Source organism: Sorex araneus, chromosome 10 (genome assembly GCF_027595985.1).
Source record: "Sorex araneus isolate mSorAra2 chromosome 10, mSorAra2.pri, whole genome shotgun sequence".
NCBI lineage: Eukaryota > Metazoa > Chordata > Mammalia > Eulipotyphla > Soricidae > Sorex > Sorex araneus.
In genome coordinates this window covers 66,385,459-66,406,891 of record NC_073311.1, presented here as the reverse complement: position 1 = coordinate 66,406,891, position 21,433 = coordinate 66,385,459, and the positions used below count along the sequence as shown (strand labels likewise).

The 21,433-nt window shown below is 63.5% G+C and overlaps 1 protein-coding gene across 1 annotated transcript; it reads left to right on the top strand.

Moving 5' to 3' along the window:
* The first annotated feature begins 3,960 nt into the window (after nucleotides 1-3,960).
* On the top strand, nucleotides 3,961-17,922 carry SINHCAF (SIN3-HDAC complex associated factor). Its single transcript, XM_055118616.1, has 6 exons — nucleotides 3,961-4,110; nucleotides 9,152-9,299; nucleotides 10,004-10,103; nucleotides 11,290-11,413; nucleotides 12,830-12,980; nucleotides 16,319-17,922. Exons 2-6 carry the CDS (start codon nucleotides 9,172-9,174, stop codon nucleotides 16,476-16,478), a joined length of 663 nt encoding a protein of 220 aa, XP_054974591.1. The 5' UTR covers nucleotides 3,961-4,110; nucleotides 9,152-9,171; the 3' UTR covers nucleotides 16,479-17,922.
* Nucleotides 17,923-21,433: the final 3,511 nt, after the last annotated feature.

Genomic DNA, 21,433 nt, shown 5'->3' with positions numbered 1-21,433 from the left:
CGCCGCCCCGCTGCGCCCTGTGGCCTGCTAAGTCAGGGTCCTGGCAGGGAGGGGGACCTGGCAGGGGCGAGCCCGAGCCTGCGCCGGCTCCGCCCCGAGGGCACCACACATGTCCGGCCCCCCGGCCCCCCGGCCCCAGCTAGACAGTCCTTCTCGCGCTCCGGCCCCATGTCTGGACTGAGGAATCATGGCGGGCATTGGGAGGCACCGGGGTTTGCAGAGACCTGTGGGCGCCCCCAGAGTCAGGCGTGGGGCGACCAAGCCACGCTCGGCCACACGCGTGTGCGTCAGGATGACCCTAAACCACCGTGCCGGCTGCACACGTTCTCTTTCCACTGGTCGCTGGGATGTCAGCTGGTTTGTTTATTTTGCGTTTCTCTTTTGGTGCTGGGGGGTCACACCTAGTAGTGTTCAGAGGTTACTCCTGACTCAGTGCTCCAGGATTGCTCCCAGCAGTGCTCAGGGAGCACATGCTGTCAGGGATTGAACCTGGGGTTCCTGTCTCTCTCCGTGACCCCTGGCATGCTGTAGTTCACTCGACTTCAGTAGTGACGGACTGATTCTTGGGTCACACCCTGCGCTGCTCAGGGCTCAGCGAGAGACGCAGACACGTGTTTCCGTCTCACAGCCCCAGGCATTCGCCAGGGCGGCCAGAGAGAGGAGACCGGGCCTGGGGACCTTTCCATTTCGTCTGGCTTTGTCGGGGGGCCACACCCTGCAGTGCTCAGGGCTCACTCCGCGCGGGCTCAGGGACCGTATGGGGTGCCCGGATCAGCCCGCAGCCCGTCTCTCGGGCCGCCACCCGGGTGCTCTGCTTGGTTGGAGTCGGCCGTTTCGCAGAAAGGGGCCACACGGAGACTGTGGACTGCCAGAGCCTTTGCAAGGCCCCTTTGCCCCGGGCCTGCCCTTGGCTGGCAGATAAGGACACGCTGTCCGTGGGGGTCTGGAGAGACTCTCCCCCAGGGGGCCGGCCCCTGCTGCAGCGGACAAGGCCAGAATGACTTTCTTGCTTCTGTTTTCTCACGCCCCTTCCCTCCATGGTGCCCAGGACGCCCAGGCCCCTCGCCTGGAGGAGGGGTCTGGAGTCTTGTCCCGGAACGGTCTCTGGTTTGCTGACCTGAGCTCACTGCACTTGCTCTCCGCAGAGCCTTACCAGCAATGTTGCCATTCTACCTGGAAATGGTTCAAGTATGTTATTCCGTTATCACAAGACAGTTATATAAAACTGAATTTTTCCCATGAATAACGAGATTACTCTTTCTAGGAATAAACCTAGGAGAAATTCAGAAATTTGAAAAGTTGATTTTGATTAAGTAACAGATATCTTTCTCTGGCAGCTGTTAACGGTGGCTGGAGTATTTTTCCAGCAAATGGCCTAATTCTGTTCCTCGGAGCTTAAGATTACCCCACTGCTCCGACCACTTGCTATGTGAATTTCAAAAGGATTTAAACAAATTAGTAACAAATACTGTACATGCTTGGATGTGAGTCTTTCAGGCATTTTCTGCTAAGGAACCAAACCCCATGCTAAATGCGGTATTTAACTTTCCTGAGCTCAGCAAAATGCTTTGAGCTGCCTGGGACCTGCTCGATGAGGGCATCAGCCTGGATTTTAAAACCAAATGTGAGAGGGGCTGGAGCAATAGTACAGTGGGGAGGGCATTTGCCTTGCACACGGCCCACTGAGGAGGTTCAAATCCCAGCATCCCATATGGTCCCCTGAGCATTGCAGGGTGTGACCCTCCCCCCACAAAAAGCAAAAAAAAAAAAAAAAAAAAGGCGGGGCTGGAGTGATAGCACAGCGGGTAGGGCGTTTGCCTTGCATGGGGCCCGCCGACCCAGGTTCTAATCCCAGCATCCCATATGGTCCCCTGAGCACCGCCAGGGGTGATTCCTGAGTGCATGAGCCAGGAGTGACCCCTGTGCATCGCCGGGTGTGACCCAAAAAGCAAAAAAAAAAAAAAAAAAAAAAAAAAGGCAACAAGATCTACTTTAATACAAATACAAAACTCTAATACAAATCTAGACATTACAAAGTGTCTCCTTTCCCTCCCTTTGCTCCCTTTTCTCTCCCTCCCATTTATCCCTTCTTTTTCTTTTCCTGATTTTGGGGTCACAACCCATGGTGCTCAGAGCTTATTTTTGGTGAGAGTTCACTCCTGACAGGCTCAAAGAGCCTTTTTTTTTTGCCCTTTGGGTCACACCTGGCAATGCACAGGGGTTACTCCTGGCTCTGCACTCAGGAATTACTCCTGGCGGTGCTCAGGGGACCGTATGGGATGCTGGGAATAGAACCTGGGTTGGCGGCGTGCAAGGCAAAAGCCCTTCCCGCTGAGCTATCGCTCCAGCCCCCAGGCTCAAAGAGCCTTAGAACCTGACTGAACCCGCGTCACCCGGGTGCAAGGCCCGTGCCCCACGCACTGCACTATCTTCCCAGCCCCTCTGTGATGATGGAAAACGGAGTGGGTCCATTTATTTGGCTTGTGGGCCACACCTGGTGTTGCTCAGGGGTCACTCCTGGCTCTGCACTCAGGAATCGAGCCTGGTGGTGCTCTGGGACCACGTGGGATGCCGGGGACTGAACCCACTCGGGTGTGCGCCAGGCCTGTGCCCTCCCCGCTGCCCCACCTCTCCGCCGTGGAGCAGGACGGTCTGGGTGAGGAGGATGTCGAGTGCCCGAGTGAGGGGCCTGCCTGAATGGAGCCAAGGCCCAGCGACAGAGAGGCAGGGCACCTTGGGGACACGCCTCTGGTTGAGGGGCAGGGCTAAGGAGGTGGGTGGGTTTCTGTGCGAGGTGGCCTCACCTTTCAGAAAGAGACCAGCAGGCAGTGGAGGACAGAGGGGACGGTCCAGGTGCTGGGTCAGCAGCTGGGATGCTTCCAGGACGCTGCAGTGAACACCACCTGCTGACCAAGCATGACCGTGGCCGCCCCCCGCCAATAGACACGCTTCACACTAACGGGAGAGAACGGCACTCGAGCTCTATTTTTATTAAACATGTTTACATGGTCTATTGACACATTATGAAACTTACAGATCGGAAATCCTTTCTGGAAGGTCTGTTACAAACGGAGCGCGGAGGGGCGGGGGCGTCGCGGGGCTCTGCGAGGCACCTGCGCGTGGACATGAGTGAGCGAGTGTCCGCTGCGGGCCGGCCGCGGGGATCCGGGCAGTGTCCGGCAGGGTCGAGACGCTACGGGCTTGCCACTGTCCTAGTGGTCACTGAGTGGCCATCGTCGCTGGCCAGGCGCGCACGTGCTCAGGCCGCCCAGGCCCCGCGACACTGTCCGGCAGAGGCCTCGGGGGAGGGCGGTCAGTGCTCGGTCAGTGCTCGCAGCTGCCCAGCGAGGGTCCGTCGGGGGCTGGCCGGCAGGTCGCTGCCCTCTGGGGCCGGTCCCGCCACGTGTCAAGGGTGGGGGGCGCGGAGGGGGCCGGAGGCGGGGGACCCTCACCGGGGTGCAGAAGCCTCAGCGCTGCTCTGAGCCCCGCGCGGGGGAGCACGTGGGCGCCGCCGGCGGCCAAACCCCCGCGGGCCGGAAACGCCGCAGGTGCGCGGCCGGCAGGCCCCGCCCCTCCCGGCGCGGCCCCGCCCACCGAGCGCGACCCCGCCCACCCGAGCGTAGCCACGCCCCTCCCAGCGCGGTCGGGTCCGGTCCCGCAGGCCCCGCCCCCGACCGGCCAGCCCACCCGCGCGTGGCCCCGCCCCTAAGGCCCCGCCCTTCCCGGCGGGCCCCGCTCCTCGCGGCGCGGCCACGCCCACTCATGCGCGGCCCCGGCTCGCCCCCGCGCGCGCGTTTGTTTACGTGACGTCACCGTAGTAAGCAGGCTCCGCCCCCGGGCCGCGGGCCGCCGTTTTTCCCGCGCCGCGCCGCGTCTCCCCTTAAAAGGACAATAGAGGCGCCGGGAGCGCGCGCGCCCGCCGGGCCCCGCCCCCGCCGACGCGCGCGCGCCCGTATGCAAATGAGCCCGATTGAGGAGCCGCGGGCGGCGGGCGGCGCGCGTGCGCAGAGGCGCCGAGGCTACACCTTCCCGGCCGCGGTGGCAACTGCACCCCGAGGTGCGGCGCGGGGGCCTGGCGAGCGTGCACGCCGCGGGGGGCGCGTCGGCGCGGTGAGTGCGCGGGGCGCGGGCCGGGGGGCGGCCGGGGCCGGGCGGGGGGCGCGCCGGGCCGGGGGCGCCGCGGGGGCCGGGCGGGCCGGGCGCGGGGCGGGCCGGGCGGGCCGGGCGGGCCGGGCGCGGGCTGCGTCCCCCCGACCCCCGGCCCCGGCCCCCGGCCCGGCCCGGCCCGCCCGGCCCGCCCGGCCCACCTGGCCCGGCGCGAGCACGTGCGCGGGACAATGACGCGATGGCGCCGGGGGGTCGCGGCGGGCGGGAGACAAAGGGCCGCGTGCGGGCCCCGCGCTTTGTCCGGCACCTGTTGGCGCCCGCGCCGCCGTGACCTTGGGGGCCGCGGGGTCCGGCCCGGTTCCGCCCGCGCCCCGCCGGGGCCGGACACGTGCCGAGAGCCGGGCCCCGCACGTGGACGGGGTCCGGGGGTCCGGGGGTCCCGCACGTGGACGCCGCCCGGGGGGTCCCGCCGAGCGCCGGGGCCGGCGCCCGTGTCCGTCGGAGGGTCTCGGCCGTGCAGCAGGTGGCGGGACCCCCGCCCGCGTCCCCCTGCAGCCGGACCTGCGCCGTTGTCCTGACAACTCGGGGCCGTGGACGCGCGGTCACCCGGCGGCCGGCCGGGACCCCGCCGGGGCCGCGCCGGGTGGAGACCCCCGCCCCCAGCCCCCTTTTTGGACTCAGGGTCCCGGTGTAGGTCGGGGCCCGACCCGGGCGCGGGCCGCTCCGGGTCTGTGATGCTGCAGGTCCAGTCCCGGCGCGCGGCCCGGCGGCGGCGGCCCTGCTCCCTGCTCCCCGTTCCCCGCTCCCCGCCGCGCGTGTCGGTGCAGGACTCAGGCCGGGGTTGGAGGCCGGTTATCTCGGCATTGCCCGCCCGTGCCCAGATTCCCCCGCCGGCCGCCCCGCCCCGCCTGCCCCGTGCTCGGGAGCTGCGGGCTGTTTCCCGGTGACCTCCGGTTGGTTTATTCAGGCTGCGTGTTCTAGAAGGCTCCGAGCCTCCCGCGTGTCCACTGCAAAGATGCAAAGGCTGAGTATTAAGGGGAAAGTCACTCTTGCAAATCGTCGGCTCTGTAAAGTCATTATTGTTGAACTCGGGGCCACGCCCGGGTGCTCAGGGCTTCCTCCTGACTGCTCTGGGACCCTCCTGTTGGCACGTGGGGTGCCGGGCGCACCCCGCCTTCTGCAGAGTGCTCGGCCTCTAGAACATCGCTTTCTAGCACCCACCTTTGTTGTGGACACCACTTCCCGGCTGGGCCGGGCTGGCCGTGTGCTAGGACTTGGGGCTTCAGGCTGAGCACGGGCGGTCGCACGGCAGCGTGAGAGGCCGCGTGTGCTGGGAGCACGTCCCGTATCGCCACGCCAGGGTTTTGTCTGGTGGAGGAATGCTAGAAGGATCTGAACTCAGACACTCCTGGGGGATCAGTCCCGGGTCCTGCAAAGCTTCGCCCTTCTGCCCAGGGGCCAGATGGTGGCCCGAGCCCACCCGTGCCTGGTGGACGCATGTGGACGGGTTGGGGGGGCGGCCCACAGAGCTGGGGCACGTGCCTTCGGGTGCTTGCCAGGGGATGTTTGTTTCCAGAGGGCAGGACAGGTGAGGTGAGGCGGGAGTCCTGGCTCACACCTCAGGGCGTGCAGGGATGGAGCCTGGTCAGCGAGTGCAGGGCAAGGGCCCCGGGGTTCGCGTTCAGAGGAGGGACCTTAAGCCCCTTTGCCCGGGTGAAGCGGGTGTGAGGGCCACGGCTGCAGACACGTGGCCGGTGAGCCAGCACGCCCCCTCCCAAAAGGGAGGCAGTGGCACCCCGGGACGGCCCGCCTTGCTGGCCTTAGTGCTGGCCCTCGAAAGGCTGAGTCCCGCTCCAGGAGCCCGGGCTGTTGGCCGCGGCCCAGGACACACGCGGCTTTGCTCCCGGGAGTTCCGGCGAGACCTGGGCTGTCGCGCCAGGGTCCCAGGGCCACTTCCTGGTGGATGACCCTGGGCAGCCGCGCTGTCCGGTGCCGAGTGTCCGCTGGACACCCGCTTGCTTCCGGCCTGACCCCTTCCTGCAGGAGGGGCTCTGGGTCGGGGTGGGGGGCTCGGGACCGCCGGGCCAGCGCAGCCTGGGGCCTCTTCCTGTCCGGGAGGACGTGCTCCTTGAAAGGGAGGAAGCGGGACCCCGTCTGAGGGCGCGGGGAGAGGAAACGGCCCCTGTGCGCTCCCGCGCCCCTGCCCTGCGCCTTTGTTCCTGCCCGCAGTGCTCCAGCTGGGGTGGGCTCGCGGGAACTTTGCTCAGCTCCTGCCCCCCCAGCCTGCGGTGCGGGGCGCGGGCGGAGGGGAAAGCGAAAGTAAGGCCGGGCTCTCCGGGTCCCCTGCCCCAGGGCTCGTGCTCCGGCGCGGACACGTGCTTGCTGCAGCCCGGAAACTTCAGCTGCCCGCTCATGGCCGGCCGCCCCTGCGGGTGGGGGGTGGGGGCCACGCCGGCCGAGCTCAGGGCTGACTCCTGCCGGTGCTCGGGAGCCTCTGAGCTGCAGGGCATTGAACCCGGGTCCGCGGCTTGCGGGCCGGCGCCCTCCCTGCCCCCAGGAGTTGGTCTTTGTTGTGCTGAGCCGCTGGTGTTCTGGGGAGCACGCAGGTTTCTCAGGTCCTGCATGCCCGTCAGCGTGTTGCAGACCCACCCCGTCTCCCAGGTGTTAGCCCCCTTCTCGCCGTAGGCTTTGAAATGTAGTTTTGCAGCGGTCGGAATCTCCGAGTGTTAAAGGACCAGAAACTAGAATTCGAGTCTTCACTTCCTACTTCCGCGTGTTGGCTCTGGGGCCGGGGGATGCGGCCCTCGCCGCGTGCTTCGCCCCTCCCCTGCCGGTTCCCTTTTCACTTAGCGGGAGGCGGGGTCAGCCCGGACTTCCCCGCCGCCCCGCGGCTCCAGAACTGTTTGGAAACCGGGTGCTTTGGTGCTGTGGCGGCAGTAACCGAGGGTGTGGGTGAAAGTGCCCCGAGGGCCTGACGCCTCCTGTCAGTCGCAGCCTCCACCGTCCTGTGCTCGTTGCTGAGACGCCTGGGACCGTGTTAATCCTGGTGCCGGTGGGGGGTGGGGGGTGTTTCTGCCCCATCCAGCGCAAGGGCTTGCTGCAGGGCCTGAGTTCTCTGGACAGTGAGCGTGCGGGACTCACTCGGGAGCATCAAGTTCACCTTCCCGGGGGCGTTTCTGTGGCCCTTGGCAGAGCCTTTCTAGGAGACTTTTAATCCGCGTCTTAACAATCACGTCCTTCCTGGCTTGGGGCCTTACCCGGAGCTTCGTTTTCTTCCGAGCTGCCCGTTGTGGGGAGGCGGTGGGGTCCACGGCGGGCAGAGTGACGCAGGTTGTTCCCGCGGAATCGCTTCGTCGCACACAGCTCTGGAACTAGGAACAACGAGATGTTCTGAAGATGGGGCAGGTGTCGGGGTCCCAGAAGCCCCCTGTTGGGCCGGGCTCTGCTCCGTCGCTTAACTGGGTTTCAGAGACTTTTTTTTTTTTTTTTTGCTTTTTGGGTCACACCTGGCGGTGCTCATGGGTTCCTCCTGGCTCTGCACGCAGGAATCACCCCCGAGTGCCCAGGGGACCCTGTGGGACGCTGGGAATCGAGCCCAGGTCGGCCTCGTGCAACACAAACACCCTCCCCGCTGTGCTGTTGCTCCAGCCCCTCAGAGACATTCTGTGTCCTGGGGTTTCCTTGAGAGATAGAGATAAGGCAGGTGGTTTTATTTTACTTTTTTTTAATTAGTGGGATTGTAGAGTTTTGTGGGAAAAGCGAGTTTATCTCTGGCTTCCCCAAAGTCCGAGTGGTGACGCTCTATCCTGGCCTGCCGGGTTGCTGTAAACAAAGCCGGGACCAGCCTCCTGTGGGTCCCCTGCCAAGCCCAGGTGCCTCCCTGCTGGCCAGGCTAGTGCTCACCGCCCGGCGTCTCACCAGACAGGGGCGTGGGGGCTGGGTAAGTGTCCTGGAGGTGTCTGCCCGCCCCTGCCCCTGCCCCCAGCGGTGCAGGCCGTGGGTTTGCTGCTAGCCAGTAGCCATGGCGGTCCTCGGCCACCAGGCACGGGGCAGCTCTGCCAACTCCAGATGGTGATTGGAGGTGAAGGGGTGCCCCAGGGCCCGCCGGCCCCCGCCCCTTGCTGATGGGGGGGAGACTGAGTCGCAGCGGGGGTCGCTTCCAGGGGGCATTGTTCAGCCCGTCTCTGTCCTGTGTGCTGGAAGGTGACCTGCCTCTGCTCAGCGGCCTCTCCTGGGACCCGGGTCAGCCTGGCCACCCAGCAGGAGCTCGGAGGCCAGCCCCCCTGCTCAGCGCTTCTTGCTAATATTTCCTCTTTCTTTTCTTTTTGGGTCACGCCCAGCAATGCTCGGGTTCCTCCTGGCTCCTCGGGGGGCCATGTGGGATGCTGGGGATTGAACCCAGGTTGGCCGCGTGCAAGGCAGACGCCCTCCCCACTGTGCTGTCGCTCCAGCCCCTGCCGATGTTTTCCTGAGAGCAGACGAGCTGTCTTGTCTCTCCCGATCTCAGCCAGCAGCACCCCAGCGGGATGCTCTCTGCAGCAGCGTCCTACCCGCTCGCCCCGCCACACTCACCGGAACTGGACCCCAGGCCCACACGGCAGTTCCGGCCCGCTCTGGGCCCGTGGGGCGCTGGTGTAGCGTCCCTCTTCCTGTGTGGGCGGGGGCGGTGCTCTGGTGACTGGTGACGGAGATGGGGCTGCTGGCCCTGGGCTGGACGTCAGGGTCCCTGTGGCTCTGGCCTTCCGCGGGCCCGTGCTGTGTTACATCCTCTCTGCAGGGTTTCCGTCCCCACTGCCGGCTCCAGGGTCTCTTACTCTGGGTGTCCAACAGGGATCGCGGCCCGTGCTCAGGACGTCCCTGATGGGGGCGCCCTCCCGCAGAGGTGCCGGGTAGGGGCCCTGCTCAAGCTTAGGGTGCTGCTTTGTCGCCTTCCTGAGGTCATGGGGGGGGTTGTCCCCACACTCAGGAACTTCCCCCGAGGCCCGTCGCCTGTCTGTGGGGGTGGGGCCGGGACCTCACGGCGCGTCTCCTCCCCGGCCCGCAGACTGTCGCCCGCGAGGAAAGATGTTCGGTTTCCACAAGCCAAAGATGTACCGGAGTCTCGAGGGCTGCTGTATCTGCAGGGCCAAGTCGTCCAGCTCGCGGTTCACGGACAGCAAGCGCTACGAGAAGGACTTCCAGAGCTGCTTCGGGTGAGCGCCCGGGCCTGCCGCCCCTGGGCTTCCCTCTTTCCCGTGGGAACCGGTTCCGCCCGCTCGCAGTCCTGCCCGGCCCAGCCACGCGCCAGGGCCAGACGGTGGCCTCGGGGTCAGCCCTGCGCTCGGCTGCCTTCTTGGCGCTCACCCAAGTTCCCCCCAGCCTTGCCCTGTGTGACCTCTGTTTGGGGGCCACAGCGGCCGTGCTCGGGCACCGGACCCTCCCCGGCAGGGCAGGCGGGCACGGGCCCCCGTGCTGTGACTCAGGCCCCAGAGCTTCTGAGTTCCAGGTCTCTCCAGCTGTGCGGCCGGGGAGCTGGCGGGTGGCACTGTTCACCCTAAGTGTGGCGTTGTGTCACTTAAACCACACGGCAGCATCTCTTCTGTCTGGGCCTCAGGTTTTACTGTTGATTTTAAAACATTCCCGATCCTGTAAGCGATTAAGCTGGGGTACGAAGAATCGGTTCCTGGGTGTAGAAGTTACTTGTTTCCGAACTACACCACAGAGACCTGGGACTGCCTGTCTGGGACACCGGGGTGAGCACTGGAGTGTGGAGCCCTCAGGCTTCTTGGAGCAGTGAGGTGGCACGGGGACCCCCGCTAGCTGCCACACACACTCTCCACCAGTGCCTCCCCCACCACACACGCGCACACACTCTCACCCTCCGTGGGAGCCGGCCCCAGCACTGTGCTCTCGGCAGGTTGCACGAGACCCGCTCGGGCGACATCTGCAACGCCTGTGTGCTGCTGGTGAAGCGATGGAAGAAGCTGCCCGCGGGCTCCAAGAAGAACTGGAACCACGTGAGTGCGCTGCCCCCCCCACCCCCCCCACCCCGTCTCCCCGGGGTGCCCGGGTGGCCCCTGTGGCCCTCACTGGAGAAGCCGCAGAGCTGTCCTGAAGCGGGGCCTTCCCCCTGCGGCTTCCAGTGTCCACTGCAGGGGCCTGGCCCAGCCTGGGGCCTCGCTTGTGGCCTGACCCCCGAGGCCCCGGCTGTGAGCAGGGGGGCCGCCTCCACTGAGGGTGCAGCGCCCGTGAGAACGGCTCGGGCACCGGCAGGCCTGGCTCCATCCCAGCACCCCGTGCTGGACCGCCCGCCCCTGCCTGCCGGTGTGGCCCCAGACAGTCACGTGCCCGCGGAGGCAGCCCTGCGGGGTCCGGGTCGGGCGGCACCAGGCTGGGACGCAGCTGTGTTCTGCCTCACGGCGCTAGATTTCTTTCTTTTTTTTTTTGCTTTTTGGGTCACACCTGGCAATGCACAGGGGTTACTCCTGGCTCTGCACTCAGGAGTTACTCCTGGCAGTGCTCAGGGGACCATATGGGATGCTGGGAATCGAACCCGGGTCGGCTGCGTGCAAGGCAAACGCCCTCCCCGCTGTGCTATTGCTCCAGCCCCACGGTGCTAGATTTCTTGTGGGACTCTTATTTTTTTCCCACTTTCTTGGTTTGGGGGCCACTCCTGGGGGCTCAGGGCCACTCCTGGCAGGCTCAGAAAATATGTTCTGGGGATTGAACCCGGGTCAGCCGCGTGCAAGGCCGGCGCCACACCCCGCACTGTTCGCCCCTCGCGAGGCGCTGGTGCGCTGTGGCAGCAGGACGGGAGCCTGTGTGGCTGTGCTTGGCCCGGAGGCGGATTCCCAGGGCCGCTTCCTTCCGTGCCCGGTGGCCAGGCTGTGTAGCCTCTGGGAGTAACGAGGGCGAGCGAGATGGCCCTGGCGGACCCGGCCCGTCTCCACCCCCCTGCTCCTTGAGCTCACTTCAGAGATAAGTGAGAACATGTCACTTCCTCTCTGCCTCGTTTCCCTTCACTTGACACTGGCCCTTGGTGGCGGGAAAGGTCGGGTGAAAGCTGTGGAGGTTTCTGGAGTCAGAACCGCCCGTGGAGACGAACGCAGCTAGGGAGCCTCGGGCCTTGCCCCGGTGCTGCCGGGCGGGGGGCCTCGGGCGGGGGGCCTCGGGCGGGCACAGACCACTCAGTGTTTCCTCCAGGTGGTGGACGCGAGGGCGGGCCCCAGCCTGAAGACGACCTTGAAGCCAAAGAAGGTGAAGGCGCTGGCGGGGAGCAGGATGAAGAGCAGCCAGATGAGCAAGCTGCAGCAGCTCAAGCGCCACAGTGAGTGGGGCGCGCCCGGAGGCTCTGCTCCCCTTGGGGTCACTCCTGGTTCTGTGCTCAGGAGCCCCGCGCAAGGCCAGTGCCCGCCCGCGGTACTCCCCCGAGCTGCGTCTTCTGTCTCGGGTTGTCTCCTCGTTTGCTTTTGGGGCCACCTCGGCGGTGCTCGGGGTTTACTTGGGCCACGTTCTCAGGGCTTGGTCCTGGCAGGGCCGATTGCGGGCAGGGGCGCAGCCAGAGACGGGCAGGGCGGTGCCCGGCGGCCGCCTCCCAGGTCTGTCAGAGAGGCCGGGAGAAGCCCGCGATGTGGGTGTGGGCCGGCCCCTGGCTGCCGTCCACGGGGAGTCGTGTGCGGTGGCGCCTGCCTCCTCGGCCGCCCGGGGCCTCTCCTGCCAGGCCATGGCGTGGTCCCTGCAGCACGGACGAGCCGTTCCTGGGTGCCTGGGGGGCCTGTGTCCTTCGTCCTGGAGGAGTGCGGGAGTGTCGCTTCCTCGCGAAGGACAGCCCAGAGAGTGCGCGTGTGAGCGTGTGCAAATGGGGGTGCACAGGGAACAGTGGCCGCGCACAGGAGGGGAGGGAGCGGCTCGGGCGTGCTGAGTGCTGGAGGCCACGGGGACCTGGCTGTGTCCTGTGGGGCGAGAGAATGGGGGGGCGTGCTTCATGGAGGTGCCGTTGGCGCTCCCCTGCACCCCGCCCTCCCTCCCTCTGCGCCTTGCGGGACTCTGAAGCAGAGGCTGTTGGTCCGCGTGGCGCTCGGCTCACGGTGGAGACTGTGTGTTGTGGTCAGGGCCCCTGGACACCGGGCCTCTTCCTTGGCTTGGGTTTCCTGAGCCCCCGGCTGGTGTCCGGACCCTCTGGGCTGGGCCGGCCCTGCGCCTCGGGGTTGTCTCGCTAAGTCCCGCAGCTTCCTAGCCGCCGCGCCCTGTGCTGGGCGGAGGGTGCCGGGCCCCAGAGTCCCAGCCCGGCTTGTGCCCGCCGCCCCCCGAGCCGTCCCCTCGGCGGCAGACGGCCTCTCAGACCTGCCTTCACGTGTGTGAGCTCGGTGAGGGGCTTGGCGCGCACCTGTGTTCTGAGCAGGCAGGGAGGGTCTCTTCTCGGGCTGAGTGATCGGACAGCTGGGAGGGCGTTGCCTTGCACGCGGCGGCCTGGGTCCGATCCCCACTGTCCTGTGTTCCGCTGAGCTGGCTCCGTCTGAGTGCAGAGCCGGTGTGGCCCGCAAACAGAAACAAACAGGATAAAATAAAAATCAAAAATTAAAAAAAAGGTTTTGTTTTAGACGAGGACTGTGGCTCGAGGTGCAGCTGTTGCCTTGCACACGGACAGGCCCCGGGCCCGGCCCTGCCCCGGGGAGGGGACAGGATGCCAGCGGCCGTGGCGGGCCTGGGGTCTGGCCGCTGACGTGTGTCCTGTCTCCCGCAGACTCCGACGCCCACAGCACCACCTCCAGTGCCTCCCCCGCCCAGTCCCCGTGCTACAGCAACCAGTCGGACGAAGGCTCCGACACGGAGCTGCCCTCCGGCTCCAGCAGGACGCCCGAGTTCTCCTTCCTGGATCTCACCTACTGGAAACGGTGAGGCGCGCGCATGGGCCTGGCGAGGGCCGAGGGGGGTCAGGTGTTTCCCCGGTGGAAATCAATCTAAGAGAAAACTTAGGGGCCGGAGCGACAGCACAGCGGGGAGGGCATTTGCCTTGCACGCGGCCAACCCGGGTTCGATTCCCAGCATCCCATATGGTCCCCCAGCATCGCCAGGAGTAATTCCTGAGTGCACAGCCAGGAGTGACCCCTGTGCACCACTGGGTGTGACCCAAAAATAGCAAAACATAAAAATGAAAGAAAACTTAAACCAAGGGGCCGAGATTTCCCAGCAATGAAGAATCTGTTCCACCAAATTTTCCATGATAAAGGAAGGGCCGAGGCACGACTTGACTTACATCAAAAGCCACACCGCTGGGTGCCAGTCTAGGCTCAGCCATGCCGCTGGGTGATGGTCTAGGCTCAGCCACGCCCCTGGGTGACAGTCTAGGCTCAGCCACGCCCCTGGGTGACAGTCTAGGCTCAGCCACGCCCCTGGGTGACAGTCTAGGCTCAGCCACGCCGCCGGGTGACAGTCTAGGCTCAGCCATGCTGCCGGGTGACAGTCTAGGCTCAGCCATGCCGCCGGGTGACGGTCTAGGCTCAGCCATGCCGCCGGGTGACGGTCTAGGCTCAGCCACGCCGCTGGGTGACGGTCTAGGCTCAGCCACGCCCCTGGGTGACAGTCTAGGCTCAGCCACGCCGCCGGGTGACGGTCTAGGCTCAGCCATGCTGCCGGGTGACAGTCTAGGCTCAGCCATGCCGCTGGGTGACCGTCTAGGCTCAGCCATGCCGCTGGGTGACCGTCTAGGCTCACCGCATCCCATCCAGCGCACCACCGATGCTAGCCAAAACCTGTGATTCTTCACTGAAGTAGAGGGACCGCGGCTGGCCCCACAGCTGCGCTGTCAGGCGCCCCCGCCCCGGGGCCCCAGGCCACAGCTGGTGTAGTGTGCCAGAAGTCGGACTTGGCGATGTCCGTCTTGCAGTGAGCTGTTTCCCTGGGGGATGGGCAGATGCACACCTAGCTTCAGAGATAGCCTTGGGCGAGGGGTGTCCCGGGAGACGTGCTGCGTGTGTGTGAGACCCCGGAGTGAGAGCCTGGCACCTCAGTAAGGGACACTGAGAGGGCAGGTCACGGGACTCCTTAGAGGTCAGCTGCCGAAGCAGTGCGGGGCCGACTGTAGACAAAGCAGTGGCAGTAAGCTGGAAGAGAAGGTGTTCCAGTTTCCTACTTGGGAAGAGAAATAACAAGGACCCGAGAGAGTCCAGTGGGCTGGGCACTTGCCGCCCACGGCCGGCTGGGGTTTAGTCTCCGGCACACGGTCCCCCGAGTCCCTCAGCACAGCTGCATGTGGCCCAAAAGCAAATTAAAAGCTAAAAACAAGACGGGTTGGTTGGTGGCATAGTACAAGGAGTGAGGCGCCGGCCTCGCAACCAGCAGTGACCCCCCTTCAAATCCCACTACGTGGCGGCTGGAGCCATAGCATTTGCCTTGCACACGGCCGACCTGGGTTCTGTTCTCAGCATCCCATAGGGTCCCCAGCGCACCGCCAGGGGTAATTCCTGAGCGCAGAGCCAGGAGTAACCCTGTGCATTGCCGGGTGTGACCCAAAAGGCAAAAAAAAAAAAAATCCCACTACATGTGGCCCCGGGTGCCGCCATTCTGCACAGTGAGAGGAATGGAAGCAGCAGCAAAGTAAGGTCTTAGCGTGGCAGAGTCCAGGGGCTGACGGCTCAGCCTGGAAGTGTGTATGTGGCAAAGCTTGTGAGTGCGAGTATGAACATTTCCGCTAGGAGAGAAAAGCAGCTGTGCAGCCATAGGCAAGAGAGATCCCAGGTTGACATCTGAGGACAAATGGTCAGATTTCAATTTTATTATTATTATTATTTTGGTTATATCCAGCGATGCTCAGGGTTTACTCCCGGCTCTGCACTCAGGAATTACTCCTGGTAGTGCTCGGGGGACCAAATGGGATGCCAGGGATCGAACCAGGGTCGGCCGTGTGCCAGGCAAATGCCCTCCCTGTTACACTATTGCTCTGGCCTCAGACTGCAATTTAAAGTTGTTTTTTAAGGCCACACTCCAATACCCCGTATGGTCCTCTGAGCCCCGCCAGGAGTGACCCTTGAATGCAGAGCCTGGCGTGAGCCCTGAGCCTGCCATGTGTGGCTCAAAGAAACAGAATAAATACATCATACGAACTGGAGCGATAGTGGGCATTTGTCTTGCACGTGCACATTAAAACCGACACGGTTTGATCTCTGGCGTCCCCTGAGCACTGCCAGGAGTAACCCCCGAGCATCGCCAACTGTAAGCCGAAAAGCCAGTGAAGAAATACATTAGATGTTAGAAGTTGCAGCGCTGAGTCAGGCGCTGGCCGGCCTCTTGTCGGCCCCTTGGCCTCACAGCCCCGGGGCGGCTGCCGGGAGGGAGCCATGCTGGGTTGGCGCCGCCCGTCGGAGCTGAAGTGAAGCACGGGCCAGAGGGAAGCCCGTCCTGCAGCCTGGCAGGGTAGCGGTACTGTGGGAGCACTCCCGGGTCGGGGGATCCAGTGTCCCCTGCCCCGGGTTCTGGTGCACGGGGCTCAGCACCGGGAGCTGCTGGGGAGAGGCGGCTTCTGAGGGCTGAGCCTCCACAAGCTGAGCTTGACCCCCCAGAGCATTCTTGGGGCCTCCCAAGCCCGGGAGACCCTGCGGTACCGAGTCAGCCCAGACTGAGAGCAAGACAGCAGCCGCCCCACCTGGGCCCTGCAGAATGTCGGCACCAAAGTGACGTCTTACCATGGGGGTGGGGGGCGGCCGAGAGACATGCGCTGCAGGTGTGCAGCCCGGGAACCTCCCTCGGACCCTTAGCCGGCTGTGCGGTGGCTGCTCTACAGTGGGGTGTTCTCAGGGCACGTCCCCAGTGTTGTCCAGCGGCCCGTAGGGGTGGCAGGCGGGGTGCCTGGGTGCCTTTCCTTATCAGGCCTGAAACAGGAAGTCGTGAGGGCGGCCGAGGCTGGGGCTGTCACCAGACGTGAGGGTTTCTCCCCTTCGACACGTGACCCGTGGTTGTGATTCTTCGTGCCCTCGTGTCTGTTTGATGGTGTCTGGTGTTTGTCTCACTTGGTTGGGGAGCCACAGCCAGCCGTGTCCCGGGTTCCCCCTGGCCCAGTGCTCGGATGGACCTTGGGTCAGGGAACATCTGTGGCCACTCCAGGGTCTCCGGACGGTGTTTGGGGCTTCTCCTGCCAGACCTTGGGCCCGGGGAGGCGTGCAGCGGCGGGGGGTTCCCTTGCTGGTCGCGCGGCTCTGCTCACTGGGCTGCCCTGCCCGGCCCGTTGTCCCTGCAGGCAGAAGGTCTGCTGCGGCATCATCTATAAAGGCCGGTTCGGGGAGGTCCTCATCGACACCCACCTCTTCAAGCCGTGCTGTGGCAACAAGAAGGCGGCGGCCGAGAAGCCGGAGGCGCCCGGGCCGGAGCCGCTGCCCGCACCCCCGCAGGAGTGGTGACGAGTGTCCGGGGAGAGCACAGCAACGAGACCACCCTCGCCTCCAGCTCCACGCCCGCTATTCTGCCAAAAGACAGTTCTAGAATAGTCCGGCGGGGGGCTGCCGCCCAGCTCCGCAGCCCCGAGCCAGCGTCCGGCGCCCCGAGAAGAGGCGGACGCCTTCAGACGCCGCGTGTCCGGGAAGCCGGGTGCTGCTGGAAAGTGCTCCTTAAGTCTGGGTTCTATAGCCCCTCGGCACGGAGGGGACTCGGGGACGCTCAGGGCCAGAGCTGGGTTGTTGTATGATAAGCGTATGTAGTTTTAGTCTTTCTCTTTGGAAATGGTGTCGGGGCGTCTGTAAGGTGGCTGGCTACACTTGGTTCCCTCCATCCCCCAGTGACCGTTGGACCGGGCCCAGCTCCTGGAGGGGTCTGTGGGGTCTTTTCTCAGTCTGCAGGGCGTGGGGAGTCCCTGCCGCCTCCTCAGGTGGACGTGAGCTAAGTTCTAGTGTCTATGAAATTTCTGAAGCGGACGCGAAGCTGCTCTGGGGAGACGGCCCGTGCGGGGGCCGCGCCCCCCGGGACTGGTACCAAAGCGACGCCGCGCCTCCGGCGGGGCCGTCTCCGTGTTCCGTGTCTTGACTTGCTTTAGCCTCTTGGCGCGGGGGTGTTCACTGTATTAAGAGGACAGTTCTACTAAACGGAAGGAGGCGCGTGCTGCGCGAGGGGGCTGCCTTTGGTTTGGCTTCTCGGAGGACGGCGGCTGGACACGAGCACGTCCAGTGGCCAGTTGGTCCTCAGCACGGAGCTCAGTTCCAGAATCTTCCCTGAGAATCTTCTGGCTTGGACCCAAACCAAAGTGCTCTCATTGCCTCTTTTCTAAAACTTCAGGAAAAATATATCGCCAGGTAAGACTTTCTAAGATGGGATCATTTGCCTACCTTATAAAAACATGACTTAGTGCTTATTTTTTAAACTGGATTTAAAAAATTGGATAGTATAAATAACAGTAAGGAGTGAGCCACTTTTTATGGGCACCCTATAGTTTTATAGTTCTTAAGCTAAAGTTAAAATTCTATATTTTTTCCTTTCGGAGAGAAATCCCGGCCCCGACGGCGGGCGGGCTCCTCCCTGCAGCCTCCGGCCACGAGCCCAGCCGCGATCTCGTCCTCCTGAGTTACTTGGAAAAGGTTTTGTTGGGGATTTTTTTTTTTTTGTACATTTTGGCTGCAGTATTGGTGGTAGAATATACTATGATACGGATCATCTCGACTTCTGTATTTATTTATTTATTACTAGACCTCAACCACAGCCTCCCCCACCTGCCCGTAGGACGTACTGTATGTAGTCATGCACTTTGTATTAATATAGTAGAAATCTACACCTGTTTTGTACTTTTTATACTGTTGGATACTTATAATCAAAACTTTTACTAGGGTATTGAATAAATTTAGTCTTATTAGAAAAATAAAAGAAGTGTTTTGTGGCTTTGTCTGGAAGGACCCTTCGGTCACGGGCTGATGCTTCTGTGTCTGAGGGAGTGGGGGGTATAGAGCCGGGCCCGGGGTGGGCGTCACTCACAGAATCCTGCTGTAGGGACGGTGGCCCGGGCAGGCCTGCCAGTGCCTCAGCTCGGGGCTGGAGCTGCAGACGGCAGGGAGGGCACTTGCCTTGATGCCAACCGGGGTGCGGGCTTTCGGCGAAGAAGCTGCTGGGATTTGCAGACCCAGTGTGTGGGTAGCCTCGCTCTGCGGCCCCTGGGTCCTTAGCGTCCAGTTCCCCGGGGGCACAGCGTGCCCAGTCCCCCCCTCCCCAGAGTGTGCCCAGTCCCTGGGTGCAGTCCCCTGCCTCGCAGGCATCTGCCGCCCGGGCACTTCTGTGGTGTTGGGTGAAGAGGGAGCGGCCAGTGGTCAGAGGCGGATCATTTCACAGGCTGTGCCTGGCGCGGGGGTCCGGTTACTCAGCCCCGCCGGCCCGGTGTCCTGTGTCTGCATCCCAGCTGGGACCCGCTCTCGAGGGGCTCAGTCGTGAGAGCTGGGGACACGGGCTCTGTCGGAGCTTCCTTGTCTCCCAGGGGAGGGGCCCAAGTGTGTGGCAATCTGGGCTCTGCCCTGCCGTGCCCCTCCCCTCCCCCGGCTCCCGACGGTGCTCTGGGATCACTGCTGGGCTCAGGGCAGAGTGCTGGGTCAGCGGCCTGCAAGGCCAGCGCCTTCCCGCTCTGCCACGGCTCCAGCCCTCTCTGAGCTGAGATGGGGCAACACGGTGCTGTCACGTGTGCGCGTGACTGCGTGCACGGACTGTGGAAGGGCCCGCCCTGGAAACACAAGCCCGCAGGACACTCCGCGCTTCCCGGGGACCCGGGACCCTGCACTTGGAAAGGCGTCTTGGTTGCACTCACCCTCCCAGCCCTCGGCAGGCTGTGGAGGCGGCCAGTGCTCTGCTGAAAGCCGTTCCTGGCTTGACAGCCCCTGAGGCGTTTCTTGAACAAGGACATACTTTATCTGGTCACCACGTTTCAGGGTGAGTCTTGTTTCTGTCCCTGCAATTTTCCAGCTGATCATGCATTTGCCCGGTTGTTCTTACCCGTGTAACTGGCCTGTGTTTCCAATGAAGTTCCTGGTCACGGACCCCGGGCACTTGGTTCTGTCTCAGTGTCCGATACCTGCCTCAGGAGAATATCAGCACAGAGACCTGCTGCTGGATTTTCGTTTTAGTTAATGCCTATGTTTGTTTTCTTGAGGTTTGGAAGGTCACGCCTGGTGCTGCTCACGGGTGACTCCTGGTCTTGTGGGGGCTCTGGGAACCCTGTGGGATGCCAGGGACCCGTCCCGTCAGCCGTGTGCAAGGCAAGGGCCTACCGCAGGACTACCACTCTCGCCCTGTTTTCTCTTTCCCAGATCATTTTAGAAATTCTAATTTTGTGTATTTCATAGCTCTGGTTTTTGCAGAGCAAGTATTTGAGGTCATCGACAACTCCTGAAGGAAGTTCACTGTCTAGTCTCGACTTCTTGGTGTTTAGCTAGTCGGCTGCTGCTTTAGTTTCCTTTGATATTTTGTAGGGCCACCAGGGCCACGCCCAGCAGTGCTCAGGGTTTACACAGGGTGTGCATGGCACCAGGATCCAGCCGAGGGCTCACACAGGCCGAGCACCCACGAGCCTCCAGCCTGCGGGACGTGACGTTACTTGCACAGAGTGAAGTCGTTAGCAAATCACTGGTCTCTCACTCTTTCTGAGGAACTTCTAAACAGTGAAATAACTTTTTATTCATTTCCCCTAAAAGCCGGTTCTGCAAACCAGGCTGGAGAAGAATTTCTGGACGACCCAGAGAAGTCACGGTTTGGACTGTCGGTCCCCCTTCTGGGCAGCGGCTCTGCCGGGGAATCACGTTCTGAACCACCAAATGCCAAGTAAAGGTCAGGAGAGGGACTTTTCTTTTGCCATCAGCTGATTTGTGGCCAGTCAAAATCCGGACTCATGACTCAGTGCTCAAGTGCAGAGGAGCAACTCTCTGTGGTGAGCGCAGAGGCAGTTGGCAAGTGGTGGGTGGAGGAGAGTTAGATGCAGAGTCCGTGGGCCAGCCCGAGTTAGCGCCACCTGTGTCCACAAATTTCTTTGGAAGTGGCTCCATCTTGTGGAAGCGACGTCATACTACAGGACTTGTTTCTGAAATCCGAGATTCTGAAAAATGTCCGTTAGGTCTCAGAATAGTTTGCGATATATAAAATTACAGTTTTTTGGGGGGCGGGGACGGTGCACCCAGCGGTGCTCGGGGGGGTCACTCCTGGCGGGGCTTGGCATGCTGGGATGGACTCCAGGTTGGTTGCACGCAAGGCAAGGACTTCTTGTACTGCCTCTCCAGCCCCCAAAACTGTCCTTGGTGTTTGGTTTTGTTCCGAGGTCACACCCGACAATGGCCAGGGCCTGGCTACTGCGCCAGGGAGCCCTGGGGGTCCCCGGCAGGCTCAAAGCACCGGATTCCGGATCCCGCCTGCTGGAACCGCCCAGGAGAGGCCCAAGGGGGTCTGGGTGACAGCGCTCCTCCTCACCCTGAAGTGGGTTCGGGTCCCAGACTCCTCCGTGTGAGGGAGCGGGCGGCCGGCCAGGCTGCCGAGCCCCGTGGGCAGCTTCGGCTGCTCCTGCTGCTTCCCGAGGGCGCAGCTGCACCCGGCACAGCACGACGCGCCCACAGCAGCGCCAGGGTTGTGCCGGCACAGCAGAAACCGTCGCCGCAGTCCCCGGCGTCAGGCTGGGGCGTCTGCGGGTGGCCCTCAGGAAGCGGCTTCGTGGGCTTCACACCGGGAGGCAGGTGCCGAGTGCTAGTCCCGGCCGCTGAGCTGCTGTCCCCCGGGGCGGACGCTTCTCCGAGCTTGGGTTTGGGTTACTGCAGTGTAGCCATGAGGGCACGGAGCTGGGGCCCGCGTGCGAAGCCTGCGTCGGGCGGGGTTTCACATCCCTCCCGCGGCCGTCACCCTCTTCCGTGGGTGGGGGCTCGCCTGCCGCGGCCCGGACGGCGGGTGGGCAGCCCTGTCAGCCCGAGGCGGGGCCGGGGCTGTGGTCCCCGCCACTTCCGCTTCTCCTTTCCGCCATCGCCGTCGTCTTGGCTTGAGGTTTTTCTTGCTAATTAGCTTCCAAATCCTGTCGACTTCCTCTCCTGGTGCTGCCTGCCAGGGGCCAGGGGGGTAGTTGGGCGGGAGGGCGCTTCCCTGCAACCCCGAGCACTGCCACGCGGAGTCCCCGAGAGCAGAGCTGGGAGTAACTCCGGAGCACCTCCGGGTGTGGCCCCGGAACTGAAAATTAATTTTCAAGAAGAGCCCTGCCCAGGGGCCAGAGAGAGGCCTTGACGTGGCTCATCTGTGCTCAACCCGCAGCACCACGTCTGGCTCCCTGAACCCGACCAGGGGTGATCCCTGAGCACAGAGCCAGGAGCAAGCCTGGAGCACTGCCGGGTGTGGCCCGAAGACCAAAGTTCAAAGAAAC

Coding starts and splice junctions, on each gene's coding strand:
- SINHCAF (XM_055118616.1), top strand. CDS start 9,172: ATGTTCGGTTTCCACAAGCCAAAGATGTACCGGAGTCTCGAGGGCTGC. Junction 11,414..12,829: donor GCAGCAGCTCAAGCGCCACA/GTGAGTGGGGCG, acceptor TGTCTCCCGCAG/ACTCCGACGCCCACAGCACC. Junction 12,981..16,318: donor GATCTCACCTACTGGAAACG/GTGAGGCGCGCG, acceptor TTGTCCCTGCAG/GCAGAAGGTCTGCTGCGGCA.